This window comes from Saimiri boliviensis, chromosome 7, assembly GCF_048565385.1.
Source record: "Saimiri boliviensis isolate mSaiBol1 chromosome 7, mSaiBol1.pri, whole genome shotgun sequence".
Taxonomy (NCBI): Eukaryota; Metazoa; Chordata; class Mammalia; order Primates; family Cebidae; genus Saimiri; species Saimiri boliviensis.
In genome coordinates, this window is record NC_133455.1 from 92,764,330 (window position 1) to 92,781,081 (window position 16,752).

Below are 16,752 nucleotides of genomic sequence, written 5' to 3' on the forward strand. Positions count from 1 at the left end.
ACTAAGAAGGAAATGATAGGTCGGCATCTGGGGCTGTTTGACTGGAATAACGAAGTTTCCTTTTCTTGTAGTAGTTTCTCAAGATTCCAGTTTACATGGAAAGACAGAAAGTTGTTACACCCATCGCAGGAGCAGAACTCCCAAGCAACAAATTCTGATCTTGAAAAGGCAGGTGCCAGTGCATTTCTCAAACTGCAGACCAAGATGCAGAAACACGGTTTTCCTGCTTTTTAGTTTTGGACCACTTTTCCCCATCTAGCACTCCAGAGCAGGTTTTAATTGTTGTCAGGTGAGATGGGTGAGTTAACTCTGAGAGTTGAGTTGAGGGGACAGTGGGATCTGAGTCCTGTTGAAAGGTGGATATATGTAGATCCAGACTCGAGTGATTTAGGTTGCAAATAAATAGATAGTGCATTTATAAAAATTAGTAGAAAAGAAAGGACATTCATTATGATTTAATCGCAGTTGAATGTAGGCAGCACAAAGGGCTTATACTTTTTTTCTTTTTTAATATACTGTGTCTACTTTGTTCACCACTCTATGCCCGGTGCCTGGAAGTGCGACTGGCACATAGTAGGTGTTGCATACATACATAGTTTCAGAATGAGGTTTTTAGAAATCAAAATTCGACGAACAGTGCACACGGATTTAACGTTCCCTTTTTTTCCAGGCGAGGTCGGGGCGCCCTTCGGTTTCGTGCTTCTGCCCCTTTAAGGAGGAGAAAGAAAGCGCTTCTGGGAAAGAGGGCGGGGCCACGAGGGGCCGCCGTCCGCTCCGCCCCCGTCCGGGCTACCGCCCTCTGCTAGCGCCCGGTTCGTTTTTGGGAGCGGGACCCTGAAAGTGTAAAGAATGCGCGGGCAGAGTCGCCAGGGCGAGTGACAGGCGAGCCCTGTTCTTTACTTCCGAGGCCGGTGTCAGCAAAGCTAGGTAAGGAGACAGGCAGGACGGTGCCTGCCCCTTTAAGACCGACTCCGCCGCGCCGCTGGAGGGTAATGACGCCGTCGCCTGCGCTTTCTGGAACGTAAACCTTTTCATCCCGCTCCTTCTCATTCACAGAAATACCAAGTGGCCACCATAGTCACATACTTCATAACCCATGCCTCATTGGTGCTGGAGCGGGACAGGGAAGCGCCGGCCTAAGTGACATGGGGTCCAAATCCAAAATAATTTCATATTTGCTCTGTTGTGTGATTCAAGGGACAGCCTGGTACTGCTTAGCAGAATTAGTCTAATGGGATACCAGGCCCAGAGACACCCCTGCGCTCCCAGGACATTGATGTGGGGTAACTAACCCACCCCCTCGAAAGTCTCCGCTGAGTTCACAAGCTATGACCTGACTACTTTTTGGCCTGCCGTATTTTGATCCTTGAATGAGTTGCTGATCTTTAAAAGCGGAAGCTGGCCAGGTGTGGTGGCTCGCGCCTGTAATCCCAGCACTTTGGGAGGCCTAGGCGGGCGAATCGCTTGAGGTCAGGAGTTCCAGACCAGTCTGGCCAACATGACGAAACTTTGTCTCTACTAAAAACACAAAAATTAGCTGGGCGTGGTGGCACGTGACTGTAATCCCACTACTCGGGAGGTGGAGGTAGGAGAATCGCTTGAACCAGGGAGGTAGTGAGCTGAGATCGGGCCACTGCACTCCAACCTGGGTGACAGAGGCTCTGTCTCAAAAAAAAAAAAAGAAAAAAGGAAGCCAACATGTCAATATCTACATTTTTTGATGATTTTGAGAAATTGGAGGATCCAGCAGCATGTTCCTGCCCAGCCCTTTTGAACTGTTTGAAAAGTCTCCAGCTTGCCACAGCCCCTCTGTTATTTTACAGCCTACGTTACTTACTTATGATGTCCAGCCCCTTGTAGGCATTTGGATTTTTGACCCTGTTCTAAATACTTAAGTGGATTTAAGACTATTTAAAACGTGTATACAGAAGAGATCCGAGGTCCCCAAACAACTGGGTGTATAAGTTGTGTTTAAGTTGCTGTTCCTCATTGTCATTTATTCTTTTTTTTTTTTTTTTTTTTTTTTTTGAGACGGAGTTTCAGGCCGGGCGTGGTGGCTCAAGCCTGTAATCCCAGCTACTCAGGAGGCTGAGGCAGGAGAATTGCCTGAGCCCAGGAGGCAGAGGTTGCGGTGAGCCGAGATGGCGCCATTGCACTCCAGCCTGGGCAACAAGAGCGAAACTCCGTCTCTTTTTTTTTTTTTTTTTTTTTTTGAGACGGAGTTTCGCTCTTGTTACCCAGGCTGGAGTGCAATGGCGCGATCTCGGCTCACCGCAACCTCCACCTCCTGGGCTCAGGCAATTCTCCTGCCTCAGCCTCCTGAGTAGCTGGGATTATAGGCCCGCGCCACCACGCCCAGCTAATTTTTAGTATTTTTAGTAGAGACGGGGTTTCACCATGTTGACCAGGATGGTCTCGATCTCTTGACCTCGCGATCCACCCGCCTCGGCCTCCCAAAGTGCTGGGATTACAGGCTTGAGCCACCGCGCCCGGCCAGTCCTTTATTCTTATCTGGGTGTTTTTCTGTATGTATGTGTGTGTGTGTGTGTATATATATATATATATATATATATATATATTTTTTTTTTTTTTTTTTTTTTTTTTAAACAAGTCTTAGTGATCTATTGCGTGGGTGTTTTTCTTTTCTTTTTTTTTTTTTTTTGAGACAGAGTTTCGCTCTTGTTACCCAGGCTGGAGTGCAATGGCGCGATCTCGGCTCACCGCAACCTCCACCTCCTGGGCTCAGGCAATTCTCCTGCCTCAGCCTCCTGAGTAGCTGGGATTACAGGCACTTGCCACCATGCCCAGCTAATTTTTTGTATTTTTAGTAGAGACGGGGTTTCACCATGTTGACCAGGATGGTCTCGATCTCTCGACCTCGTGATCCACCCGCCTCGGCCTCCCAAAGTGCTGGGATTACAGGCTTGAGCCACCGCGCCCGGCCTGCATGGGTGTTTTTCTATTGGAGCAAATCTTTTCAGTTTAGGCTTGGTAAAAGCAAACTATCAGATACTTTTACAAAAAGATATTAGGAATTGATCTTTTATGATATGACAATCTTTAATGAAATAGAGTAGTCTATATAATTTATATTAATGTATCTCTGCCCATAGACAGTAGACAATTATAGTTCGTTACCCCCCAGAACTCTTGGCTTGACTTCATAAAGGCAAAAACTGTGTCTGCCAGATTAACTACTTTTTCCCACCACTACAATGTAAGTTTCTTGAAGACATAAGACTTCTGTTATTTTGTACACAGTTACCAAGCATGCCTACTATGTTAAATTTATGAAAGAAATTTAAAGGTACCATTGGCCCACAATATAAACAATAACAACATAGCAATATAAAATAACAATACGCTGGGCGAGGTGGCTCACGCCTGTAATCCCAGCACTTTGGGAGGCTGAGGCGGGTAGATCACAAGGTCAAGAGATAGAGACCATCCTGGTCAACATGGTGAAACCCCGTCTCTACTAAAAATACAAAAAATTAGCTGGGCATGGTGGTGCGTGCCTGTAATCCCAGCTACTAAGGAGATACTCCTCCTGCTTGCAGGAGAATTGCCTGAACCCAGGAGATGGAGGTTGCGGTGAGCCGAGATCCTGCCAGGGTAACAAGAGCAAAATGCCGTCTCCAAAAAAAACAAAAACAAAAACAAAAACAAAAAACAATACAACAACAACAACAAACCAAAAATACAGTGTAATAACGATTTACATAGCATTTACATTGTAGTATTATGAGTAATCCAGAAATGATTCAAAGTACAGTATACCACAGCATATGCCTAGTTTGTATACAAATATGATGCCATTTTATATAACCAACTGAGTATCCTCTGATTGTGGTATCCTGGAAGCAAGGGATACTGGAACCAATCCCTTGAGGATACTGAGGGATGACTGTATGCTTGATTTCAGGGAAGAGGCATTTTCTTGAGGATTCTTTCAAAATCAAATGCTTGTATATTTGTTATGTTAAATTACTAAAAGGATTCTCTTGTGAAAAGGTATCATTTAAAAAGATTGGATTTTCAGCCGGGCGAGGGTGGCTCACACCTGTAATCCCAGCACTTTGGGAAGCTGAAGCAGGCAGATCACCTGAGGTTGGGAGTTTGAGACCAGCCTGACCAACATGGAGAAACCCTGTCTCTACTAAAAATACAAAATTAGCCGGCATGTTGGCAGTCACCTGTAATTGCAGCTACTGGGGAGGCTGAAGCAGGAGAATTCCTTGAGCTTCAGAGGTGGAGGTTGCAGGGAACCAAGATCATGCCATTGCACTCCAGCCTGGGCAACAAGAACGATACTCTGTCTCAAAAAAAAAAAAAAGATTGGATTTTCCCAAATTGATGCACCAAAGCTTTCATCTGAAATGAACTTGCACATGTGAATCCTCAGATACAAAGCTTATACTGTAATATTTTCTTAATATATAATAGGTTCTAGAAATGTTGCTCTTCCTCAGAATTTTCAGGTTTTTTGTTGTTTTTTTTTTACAGAGAGTAAGAGATTCCACTTGAGATCAGGGTGGGAGACAGACCTTTGTTCATTCTCCATGAGGAGCCGCCATTATCAACAGAACATTGACGGAACATCATTTGGGCAAAGGACTGATGGCTCTGAGTCTAGGTTGGAAGGCACCCAGGAGCCACTGTGGGCTCCTCCTGCAGGCTGTGCGAAGCAGTGGTCTTCTCTTGTTTCCCTCTGGCCTGTGTCCCTGGAGAGGAGCTAGAAGCTTTTTGGACCCTGACAAAAAGGCTTTCCTGGAGGAGAACACTGAAGTCACCAGCAGTGGCAGCCTCACCCCTGAAATCCAGTTGCGGCTTTTGACCCCCAGATGCAAATTCTGGTGGGAGAGAGCTGACCTGTGGCCCCACAGTGATCCTTACTGGGCAATCTACTGGCCAGGAGGCCAAGCCCTGTCTAGGTACTACCCTATCGAAATGGGAACCTTTAAGGCTGCTACAGATCTTTTCCCTTTTCAGCCCCCTCTAACTCCAGCCCCTACAAAAAAACCAGAGCAACACTGGGCATGGTGGCTCATGTCTGTAGTCTCAGTACTTTGGGAGGCTAAGACTGGAGGATTGCTTGAGCCCAGGAGGTTGAGGCTGTAGTAAGCTCTGATCCTGCCACTGTGCTCCTGCCTGGCCTATCTCAAAAACAAAACAAAAGAGAAACCAAAAAGTCTTCTTCTTTTCTTTTTTCTTTCTTTCTTTTTTTTTTTTTTTTTTGTTGCAGAGATGGGATCTTGCTGTGTTGCCCAGGCTGGTCGTAAACTCCGGGCCTCCTCAGGCAACCCCAATTGCTGGTATTACAGGCATGAGCCACTGGGCCTGGCCTTGTTTTCTTATGTATAGCAATTTAGCCATAATTTTTGGTTGCTTTGTTGCATAATTTCCCCTTGTAACCCAAGCCTATCAAGATATTTTCCCAAGTAGCTATCTCCCCAAGAGAAATCCTAGAGTCAGCTGTCAAGAGCCTGGATAGCTATAAGTGATCCAGAAATCTCACCTGTTATGAGGTTCCTGGTTCATAGTGCATGACTATTGCAGAGTTCCTAGGCGGAACCTAAACACCTCGTCCTTCAGCTCTCCTTTAATTCAGTGAATGTCGCTCCATCAACCTCACATTCCTTCCAGAGTTGTTTCTTTTTCCATAAAATAGTAGCTGTGAGTGAGTGTGCTGCTCAAAGAGTCCCTCTTCTATTGGGCGCAGTGTCTGCAATCCCAGTGCTTTAGGAAGCCAGTGCAGGAGGGCAGCTTGAAGTCAAGAGTTCAAGACCAGCCTAGGCAACATGGTGATACCCCTATCTCTGCAAGAAACCTTTTTCTTTAATTAGCCAGGTGTGCCCTGTGCCTGTAATCAGCAGCTCAGGAGGCTGAGGTGTGAGGATCACATGAGCCTAAGATTTCTAGCTCATCTAGTGAGATGTGATTGCACCATTACACTCCAACCTGGGCAATAGAGCAAGACCCTGTCACCATTTTTAAAAGAAGAGGCTGAGTGCGGTGGCTCACGCCTGTAATCCCAGCACTTTGGGAGGTCAAGGTGGGTGGATCACCTGAGGTTGGGAGTTCAAGACCAGCCTGACCAACATGGGAAACCCTGTCTCTACTAAAAATACAATAATTAGCCTGGCATGGTGGCGCGTGCCTGTAATCCCAGGTACTGGAGGATGAGGCAGGAGAATCACTTGAACTCGGGAGGCAGGGGTTGTGGTGAGCCAAGGTCACGCCATTGCACTCCAGCATGGGCAACAACAGCAAAACTCCATCTCAAAAAAAATAAAGAAAAGAAAAAAGAAAAAAAGATCCCTCTTCTCTAAAGGCTTATGGAAAACTTGGGCCAACTTTGGACTTGAATCTGTATTTTAAGCCCCGCTCTCTGCCTTCTAACTCTCCATATTGCAGAGGTCTTAGGGCATTTTCTGGCATAGCCACACTATACTTTTTATTGAAACACAGTTGATGAAATAAAGGCAAGACCTTTTAGCATTTTGATCTGGTCTTTGTTGTAGGATTGGTAAATGATTTCATCTGTTTATGCCCTGGGGTTATAAAGCTGTGAAACGAAAAATGTGATAAGGACGTCTGTTTCACAGGAATGGTATAGCCTACATAATTAGTGTTATATGTAGTTTATTTATTTTTATATGTAGTTTTAAATTAAGTATATAAATGCAAACATAAAGCTTTTTGGGGGAAATTCCAAGAACTGGAAAGCTTTCCAGTTGGTACAAAATAATGCCAATTTTCTGATTGTTATGTTACTAGATGTTCAAGCTTTATTTACTTACATCCTTTTTTTTTTTTTTTTTTTTTTGAGACGGAGTTTCGCTCTTGTTACCCAGGCTGGAGTGCAGTGGCGCGATCTCGGCTCACCGCAACCTCCGCCTCCTGGGCTCAGGCAATTCTCCTGCCTCAGCCTCCTAAGTAGCTGGGATTACAGGCACGCGCCACCATGCCCAGCTAGTTTTTTGTATTTTTAGTAGAGACGGGGTTTCACCATGTTGACCAGGATGGTCTCGATCTCTCGACCTCGTGATCCACCCGCCTCTGCCTCCCAAAGTGCTGGGATTACAGGCTTGAGCCACCGCGCCCGGCCGAGTTACATCCTATTTTTAGGATGCAGACATCTTGATGTCTGTCTATTAAAGTGACTCTTTATCAACTTGAAATAAAGTCAACTTCTTTAAGAGACTGAGTTAGATGTCATAAATTGGTGACCCATAAGTGTGTTTTGTTTGGCCTGTACTTGTAAACTTCAAAAAAATTAGTTGCTGATATTTAAAACTGGAGAGATTTCATGTAAAAATCGACTAGCTTTGAAAAACAGGGATACCTGCTAAGCAGGGATTCTGCGTGGCAACCGTGAGCTGAAGACAGGTAGTAACTATTTATTTATTTATTTAGAGACGGAGTTTTTGCTCTTGTCACCCAGGCTGGAGTGCAATGGCGTGATCTCAGCTCATGCCACCTCCTGGGTTCAAGCAACTCTCCTGCCTCAGCCTCCTGAATAGCTGGGGCTATAGGCACCCTCCACCATGCCCCGCTAATTTTTGTATTTTTTATTTAAAAAAAAAAATTTGAGATGGAGTATTGCTCTGTCACCCAGGCTGGAGCACAGTGGCATGATATCGGCTCACTGCAACCTCCGCCTCCTGGGTTCGAGTGATTCTCCTTCCTCAGCGTCCTGAGTAACAGGACTACAGGTGGATGCCACCATGCCTGGCTAATTTTTGTATTTTTAGTAGAGATGGGGTTTTGCCATGTTGGCCAGGCTGGCCTCAAATTCCTGGCCTCAAGTGATCCACCTGCCTTGGCCTCCTGAAGTTCTGGGATTACAGCTGCAAGCCACCGTGCCCAGCCTACAACTTTTTTTTTAAATGGACTTGAATAGCATGATTAGTCGGTTGTGTGGTACTATGCTTCACACCTGCTGAAGAGAAAGACCAAATGACTAGGTTCTTCTGCCACCTCTGCCCAGCTCTGGAGATGGACTTTTTGTGTCACTCTAGTCAGACCAAACTTGCCAAGGTTGGACCAAGTTCTGCTAAGTTCCACTATTGCTTTTGTCAAGTCAACCTAAAGACATCTGTTTTCTTTCCTTTTCCTTCTTTTTTTTTTTTTTTTTTTTTGAGACGGAGTTTCGCCCTTGTTACCCAGGCTGGAGTGCAATGGCGCGATCTTGGCTCACCGCAACCTCCGCCTCCCGGGCTCAGGCAATTCTCCTGCCTCAGCCTCCTGAGTAGCTGGGATTACAGGCACGTGCCACCATGCCCAGCTAATTTTTTGCACTTTTAGTAGAGACGGGGTTTCACCATGTTGACCAGGATGGTCTCGATCTCTCGACCTCGTGATCCGCCCGCCTCGGCCTCCCAAAGTGCTGGGATTACAGGCTTGAGCCACCGCGCCCGGCTTCCTTTTCCTTCTTTTCCTTTCCTTTCCTTTTTTAGATACCTCTTACCTTTTCTCATCTCTGTGAGACATGTTTCTCCTTTCTTTTTAATTTAGGTATCTTTTGGATAATCCTGATGTTGTCAGAGGAAAGTCTGTATTAGATCTTGGGAGTGGATGTGGAGCTACAGCTATTGCTGCGAAGATGAGTGGGGCATCAAGGATCTTGGCCAATGACATAGACCCTCGTAAGGATTCATATTTTAAAATATTTAAGGCTCATCTTTTTTTTTCCCCTCCAGGATAAATGTGTACACCTGCTTAATGTGGTAGCTTATCGCTACATGTATTTTGTGATCGGATCTTGTGAATCTGTATGCACTGGGACATTATCTGTAGGAATCCTCTCAGGTCTGAGTTGTTGGTGCATTTTACCCAAGAGGATTTATGTCTGCTAGACATCCTGGAGGGAGCACTTACTTTAACGTATTGGCTAGGAATTTCCTGAAATACGTAAATGGTGTTTATTTGGCTGGGCACGGTGGCTCACACCTGTAATCCCAGTGCTTTCGGAGGCTGAGGTGGGCAGATCAGGAGGTCAGGAGTTCGAGACCAGCCTGACCAACATAGTGAAACCCCCATCTCTTTGAAAAATACAAAAATTACCTGAGCGTGGTGGCGCCTACCTGTAATCCCAGCTACTCGGGAGGCTGAGGCAGGAGAATCACTTGAATCCGGGAGGCAGAAGTTGCAGTGAGCCAATATCGCACCACTGCACTCTAACCTGGGTGACACAGCAAGATTCTGTCTCAGAAAAAGGGCGGGGGGGAAATAGTGTTTATTTAACCCCAAACCCACATGAGTATTGGCCTGTCTTCAAGGGTGACTTTTATTCCATTAGAATCCAGGTTGAGACAGGTAAGTTTTTATTTGATCTGATTTTCTTCTGGTCTACCCTTTCACTGAGGATATAGCCCTTGGAAACCTTTATTTTGTAGAGGGGTCTCAGTTCTAATTTATTGCCAGGCTCAATCAAGCCCAAGGCTTGTTTCCCTGTCCACAGTGAAAAACCAAAATCTCTTGGTGAATGAGATCAGCAAATGTTCCTAAAATCCCAGCATTTCTAAATGGTTTAGATTGTTTTGTTTTCAGGATATCCAGTCATATATTTGGAAATTGTGGTACAGCTTATGTTGGCATAAACTTTACACTTCTTTACTTTAAAAAACAACTTTCGGCCGGGCACGGTGGCTCACGCTTGTAATCCCAGCACTTTGGGAGGCCGAGGTGGGTGGATCACAAGGTTAAGAGATCGAGACCATCCTGGTCAACATGGTGAAACCCCGTCTCTACTAAAAATACAAAAAATTAGCTGGGCATGGTGGTGCATGCCTGTAATCCTAGCTACTCAGGAGGCTGAGGCAGGAGAATTGCCTGAACCCAGGAGGTGGAGGTTGCAGTGAGCCGAGATCGCGCCATTGCACTCCAGCCTGGGTAACGAGAGCGAAACTCCGCCTCAATTTAAAAAAAAAAGAAAAAGAAAAAAAAAAAACTTTCAACAAAAAGGGAGAAAAATATATTGTTAGCAAATTTTCTAAATTATTTAATCAGGGAATTATAACAGCACATTTTTTGCTTTTATTTTTAAGTTGCAGGAATGGCTATTACACTAAATTGTGAATTGAACCAACTGAATCCTTTTCCTATTTTAATCCAAAACATTTTGAATTTGGAACAAGATAAGTGGGACCTTATTGTTCTTGGCGATATGTTTTATGATGAAAACCTTGCAGATAGTCTTCATCAGTGGCTGAAGAATTGCTTCTGGACCTATGGAACTCAAATACTGATTGGTGACCCTGGGCGGCCCCAATTTAGTGAACACAGCATTCAGCACCACCTGCACAAAGTGGTAGAATATTCACTTCCGGAGCCTACAAGGCAGGAAAACAATGGACTGACAACAAGCACAGTGTGGGATTTTCAGCCTTGAGTTGTCTAAGTGCTCCCAAGTACGAATATAGTAATGTATGGATTTGACCCTAAAAGTTTTCTCTATAGGAGATACTCTCCAGTTTAATGAATGTAATTCTTGTTAAATGGCAAATCTTGTTTCTAAATATGAAGGTTTAGAGTTTAGTCTACTTTTGTCATGTAACCGGTTCTGCATTTCTGTGCATGCCAATTATACACATCTCTATCTGTAATTTTTTTAATTTTAACTGCTGAAGGAATATGATTATACAGTGCCATACTCATTGGTGGCAGCATTTAAGTAATGGACAGGAATTAGACATTGTAGCCAAATCTGTTTCTATAGTTGAGAGCAGCTGTGATGTAACTTTGAATTAAACGAAACAAAACATAAAAGAATACTATATATGTATTTTTCTTTTTTTAGAGATGGACTCTTACTTTGCTCCCAGGCTAGAATGCAGTGGCTATTCAGAGGCTTAATCACTGGGCACTGCAGCCTCGAACTCTGGGCTTTTTTCTTTTTTTTTTTTTTTGAGACGGAGTCTCACTCTGTCGCCTAGGCTAGAATGCAATGGTGCCATCTCAGCTCACTGCAGTCTCCGCTTCCCAGGTTCAAGCATTTGTCCTGTCTCAGCCTCCGGAGTAGCTGGGATTATAGGCACGTGCCACCATGCCTGGCTAATTTTTGTATTTTTAGTAGAGACAGGGTTTTCAGGAGGTAGAGGTTGCAGTGAGCCAAGATCACACCACTGTACTCCAGCCTGGGCAACAGAGTTAGATCGTCTCAAAAAAAAAAAAAAAAAAAAGAGAGAGAGAGAGAGACAGAGTTTCACCATGTTGGCCAGGCTGTTCTGGAACTCCTGACCTCAGGTGATCCACCCACCTTGGCCTTCCAAAGTGCTAGGATTATAGGTGTGCACTACCACGCCTGGCCTGACAGTGTTTTTTTATTTCTATCACTTCCTTTTGATTTTTTCTTATAGCTTCTATCTCTGCTTACATCACTCATCATTCTTACATGTTGTATGCTTTTCCCATTAGAGCCTTTTGCATGTTAATCATTTATTTTACATTTGTGATCTGATAATTCTAAAATCTCTGCCATATCTGAGTCTGGTTCTGATGCTTGTTTTGTCTTTTCTTTTCTTTTTTTTTTTTTTAAAGATGGGGTTACACCATGATGGCCAGGCTGGTCTTGAACTCCTGACCTCAGGTGATCCACCCACCTCGGCCTCCCAAAGTGCTAGGATTACAGGCATGAGCCACTGTGCCCGGCCTTGTTTTGTCTTTTCAGACATTTTGTCTTTTAGCATGCCTTGTAATTTTTGGTGATAGCTGGACATGATGTATTGGATAAAATTAACAGCCAACCTAAGGTAATGTTAGGTTTTAAAATCTGGGTAGGGCTACTGTTTGTAGTGTAGGTGTTACAGGCTAAATTTTCCTTGCTATAGTGTCCTTGCTATTATCTCCCCTGTTATCTTTGAGTTTCCCTAGAGATTCCTTCTTATGTAGAGTCTGAGGCTTGTAGTTTTTTCACCTGTAATTCCCTGTTATTATACAGTAGCCTAATTGATAAAATAAGGTATGGGAGAAGGTATGTTCTATAGTCGTGTGATTAAGTCTCAGTTAAGTCAGCCTTTGCCCCTGCTATGACCTTTATAAGTGCTTTTAGCTTTTTGTTTTTGTTTTTGTTTTTGTTTTGGTCCATTTGGTGAGACAGAAAGGCTAGAGGAAGCAGGAGTTGGGTACTTCCTTTCCTATAGGTCAGCTGGGCTCTGGTAAAATAATTTCCCTTGAGAGCTGGCTTTTGTTAAGGAGAATTGAACACTTGGGCATATTGCAAAATGGTTACTTTCCCCATCCTCATACCAGAAGTAAGAGGGGCTTTTTCTCTGATCCTCACCTGAGAACCTGGTAGGTATTCTGGAGGTAAAACTATAAAAGTGTGGTGTCTGCCCTACAAGTGGGCCCCCTGGAGTTTGTTTGTTTTAATTTAACAAAGTTTAATTGAGCAAAGAAAAATCTGTGAATTGGGCAGCTCCCAAAAGCAGAATAGGTTCAGAGTAACTGCAGAGTTGCCACACATGGTTAGATAACATTTATGGACAGACTCCCGGAGCTTTTGATTCTTTTTTTTTTTTTTTTTTTTTTTGAGATGAAGTTTCACTTTGTTATCCAGGCTGGAGTGCAATGGCATGATCTTGGCTCACTGCAAACTTTGCCTCCGGGGTTCAAGTGGTTCTCCTGCCTCAGCCTCCCAGGTAACTGGGATTACAGGCACCTGCCACCATGCCCAGTTAATTTTTGCATTTTTAGTAAAGACAGGGTTTTGCCATGTTGGCCAGGCTGGTTTCGAACTACTGACCTCAGGTGATCCACCTGCCTGAGTCTCCCAAAGTGCTGGGATTACAGGCATGAGCTACTGCGTGGGGCTGGAGCTTTTGATTCTTAAGTCCATCCACATGGAGCCTCCAGCAACTCAGGAATTACAGCATCAATGTTCCTACTGGTACTGGCTCCAGCAACAGGCTTCTGCTCCCTGTAAGCTGTGGTTCTTTGTATTTGCCTTTCTAATTTGTGAGGCATTTTCTCTTTAACCTTAATTCTCTAATGGTTCTAAGTGTTGCTGATTTTTCAGTTTATTCAGCTTTTTTCTTATTGTGAGGATGGGAGTGAAAACTTCCAATTTCTTTTTTATTTTGTTTGAGATGAGGGGCTCACACTGTCACTCAGGCTGAAGTGCAATGGTGTGACCTTGGCTCACTGCAACCTCTGCCTCCCGGGTTCAAGTGATTCTCCTGCCTCGGCTTCCTGAGTAGCTGGGATTACAGGCATGTGTCACCACCCCCAGCTAATTTTTTGTATTTTTAGTACAGATGGGGTTTCACCATGTTGGCCAGGTTGGTCTTGAACTCCTGACATCAGGTGATCCACCCACCTCAGCCTCCCAAAGTGCTGGGACATGAGCCACCATGCCCGGCTCCAATTTCTTTATATTAGAAAATATATATCAGACTAGAGACTGGAAATGTTTTTGTTTTGGTTGCTGTTGGTTTTTTTGTTTTTGTTTTTAGACAGGGTCTTGCTGTCTCATCCAGACTGGAGTTCAGTGATGTGACCATGGCTCACTGCAGGAATGTACCACCATGATGCCTGGCTAGTTTTTTTATTTTCTATGTTTTTTAGAGATGGAGTCTTGTTACATTGGCCAGGCTGGGTAATACTGGGTGTTTCTTTCTTTCCTCCTTTATTTTTCTGTATTTACCTATTCAGTGAATAGTTGAGTGTTTATAATCTACCAGGCACTGTTCTAGACACTGGAGATATGGGGATATAGCAATGAAAAAACAAGATAAATATTTTGTCCTTACGAAATTTATATTCTTGAGTGGGAAGACATAAGGAACAAAGCAGGCATCAGATGGTGATAGGTAGCAAGGAGAAAAAGAGGTAAGGGTGATAGGGAATACTGGGTACTGAATGGGGTATAGATATTTTAAACAGAGTGGTGAGAAATAACTAATACAACTAGCAATATAAAAAAGGAAGAAGATCAAACTAAAAACCGTTTTAGGAAGATAAATCCTTCATAGATCCGAAGAAGCTCACAACTTAGATGTCAAAACTAGTTTCTACAAAAAGGGGAAAATGTAATTGACTTCGTTAAATATTCAGTATTAAATTTTATTGAATTTGTCTTTAGAAAAGTTTCATAGATAGAACAGGCCTTACCCATTTTGCACATATATACATATGTACCACCTTTGCAGTGGCAACATATATATCCACACTATACACATATCACATTTATAAAGTAATAGTAAGGATAAGAAATGGAGTTGAATAAGTACCCCCCAAACATACACAAGAAAGTTAGCATACTTTCCCTGTTTTTCACTACATCAGAGGCAAAATAAGAAATCTTTTAAGAAAATCCCAACAAGACAGGCTCGTGGCAAAATGAATATGCTAAACTTGGAGATTAGTTTGAACATAGTATGTGTCAGGTAATTTTGTGATTACCAAAGAGTTTTCACTTGAAAACTAAGACCTTTGCTGTTTATTTCACAACGTGAAATCAGCACAACCTGAGGATACAAATCTCTGCAGTGATATTCTGTATTTACTCATTTTTACACATTTTTGAATGCAATTTTGCTCGGGAAGAAAAGCTTACAGATGAATAAAATGTAATTGGGAAGAGTAGCCGTAAAAATCAATGAAATAAGTGGCTGGGCAAAAGTCTCTGCAATACTAATATGCTGAATGGCTAATAAGTTACTTCATTTCGGCAAAACAAATACCTAAATTATTCTTCTTCTTTTTTTTTTTTGAGACAGAGTTTCGCTCTTGTTACCCAGGCTGGAGTGCAATGGAGCGATCTCGGCTCACTGCAACCTCCGCCTCCTGGGTTCAGGCAATTCTCCTGCCTCAGCCTCCTGAGTAGCTGGGATTACAGGCACTTGCCACCATGCCCAGCTAATTTTTTGGATTTTTAGTAGAGACGGGGTTTCACCATGTTGACCAGGATGGTCTCGATCTCTTAACCTCGTGATCCACCCGCCTCGGCCTCCCAAAGTGCTGGGATTACAGGTGTGAGCCACCGTGCCCAGCCCCTAAATTCTTCTTGAAGAATTAACAGGCCTGATATTCAGGTTTGCTTTTGGCAAATGGACATTTAAATACTCCAGAAAGGTAAGAGCCAGAAAACAGGAAGGTAAACTATGCTTTTAGAAATACTTTTAGATTCTCCCAAGGTTTATACATACAGATAAATTTATCTTAAAACAATAGCTCAAATACCTATGTAGGAGAAGGAAATCTCAAGGGAAAACTGTTAATTTTAAACTTCGTTATTTAAGAAACAAAATCCAACACCCTCCCTCCCCCTAAAATAGATCAGAGTTCATGCTAGGATTATGGTTTCAAAAGTTATGATTCATCCAACAGATAATGAATAATAGCACTATTAAGATATTTAAGAATTAAGCACAAACCATGTATATACAAAGACTTAACTAATTCTCTGAGAGTTATAACTTAAGGACAATGAAATAATTAAAATTAGTGTTAAATTAAGTAGAATGCAAATCTCTGTAGATGGTTTCCTGGGAAAGTGGTTTTGATAAGCTTTCCTAGTGTTGATCATCTTCAAAAAAGCATCAATAAACAGTCCATGTCACCTGCTTTAGTTTGTTTGGGCCTACTAATTGTTCCAACACTTCTCGTGAGTGATCTGTAAAAGAAAACAATGAAACTATATTAATTCACAGTAATAAAAAATGTTTAATGTTTCCTCATGTCTAACTGGAGGTGATGTTAACTATTTTTTTTTTTTTTTGAGATGGAGTTTTGCTCTTGTTACCCAGGCTGGAGTGCAATGGCACGATCTCGGCTCACCACAACCTCCGCCTCCTGGGTTCAGGCAATTCTCCTGCCTCAGCCTCCTGAGTAGCTGGAATTACAGGCACGCGCCACCATGCCCAGCTAATTTTTTGTATTTTTAGTAGAGACGGGGTTTCACCATGTTGACCAGGATGGTCTCGATCTCTTGACCTCGTGATCCACCTGCCTCGGCCTCCCAAAGTGCTGGGATTACAGGCTTGAGCCACTGCGCCCAGTCCGATGTTAACTATTACACAATTATTTAAAGGATAAAAGGAAGTGATTTATAAAGCACAGTATACAACTAACTCACTAATAATTAGTTAATGGTAGCCCTCACTATTATTAGGTATAGTGCACCTATCATGGTAATACTTGTTTAAAAAAACAAAACAAAACAGGTATTTGTTGTTTTCTCTGTAATTTCATCATAATTTCACCAACCAGTAATGGTGTAATTTCACCATTAACCTGTCTTAATGGTTAATAACCTTTTTCAGAGTCTTAGCCAGAAATGGATGATTCACTGAAGTGAGGTGGCTGAACAGGATTTAATGAAGGGAATTTTTTAAAAATTATTTTTTATTTTTTATTTTTTATTTAAGATGGGGTTTCACCATGATGGCCAGGCTGGTCTTGAACTCCTGACCTCAGATGATCCACCCACCTCAGCCTCCCAAAGTGCTAGGATTACAGGCGTGAGCCACTGCGCCTAGCTCATGAAGGGAATATTTACCAAAAAAGTGAGCAGGATTAAAGAAAGCCAGTAGGAATGTTAAACCACTTTGGGAAGCTGCAACACACCCAGTGTTAGAGGGGGTAGCAGTCACCAGAACGTGACAAGTTGACCTGTAATTGAACATCTTTCCATGTTTGTATAATACTATTACAAAGCATGATTTTAAATAGATAACCATTATATAAATATACTGTAATTTAACCAAGCTATATTATTGGGCATATAGATGGATTTCAGTTTTCACA

The 16,752-nt window shown here is 42.9% G+C and overlaps 2 protein-coding genes across 4 annotated transcripts in view; one reads left to right on the forward strand and one right to left on the reverse strand.

Moving 5' to 3' along the window:
• Positions 1-761: 761 nt before the first annotated feature.
• ETFBKMT (electron transfer flavoprotein subunit beta lysine methyltransferase) lies at positions 762-14,217 on the forward strand. Its single transcript, XM_039472205.2, has 4 exons — positions 762-927; positions 4,507-4,934; positions 8,521-8,651; positions 10,053-14,217. Exons 2-4 carry the CDS (start codon positions 4,621-4,623, stop codon positions 10,394-10,396), a joined length of 789 nt encoding a protein of 262 aa, XP_039328139.1. The 5' UTR covers positions 762-927; positions 4,507-4,620; the 3' UTR covers positions 10,397-14,217.
• AMN1 (antagonist of mitotic exit network 1 homolog) overlaps positions 14,054-16,752 on the reverse strand; it is a 60,663-nt gene continuing 57,964 nt past the window's right edge. For all 3 annotated transcript variants that reach the window (XM_039472207.2, XM_074403033.1, XM_074403032.1), the window contains exon 7: positions 14,054-15,619. In XM_039472207.2, the coding sequence (XP_039328141.1) occupies positions 15,546-15,619 (74 nt within the window). In that variant the 3' untranslated portion in view covers positions 14,054-15,545. The remainder of the gene's footprint in view (positions 15,620-16,752) is intronic.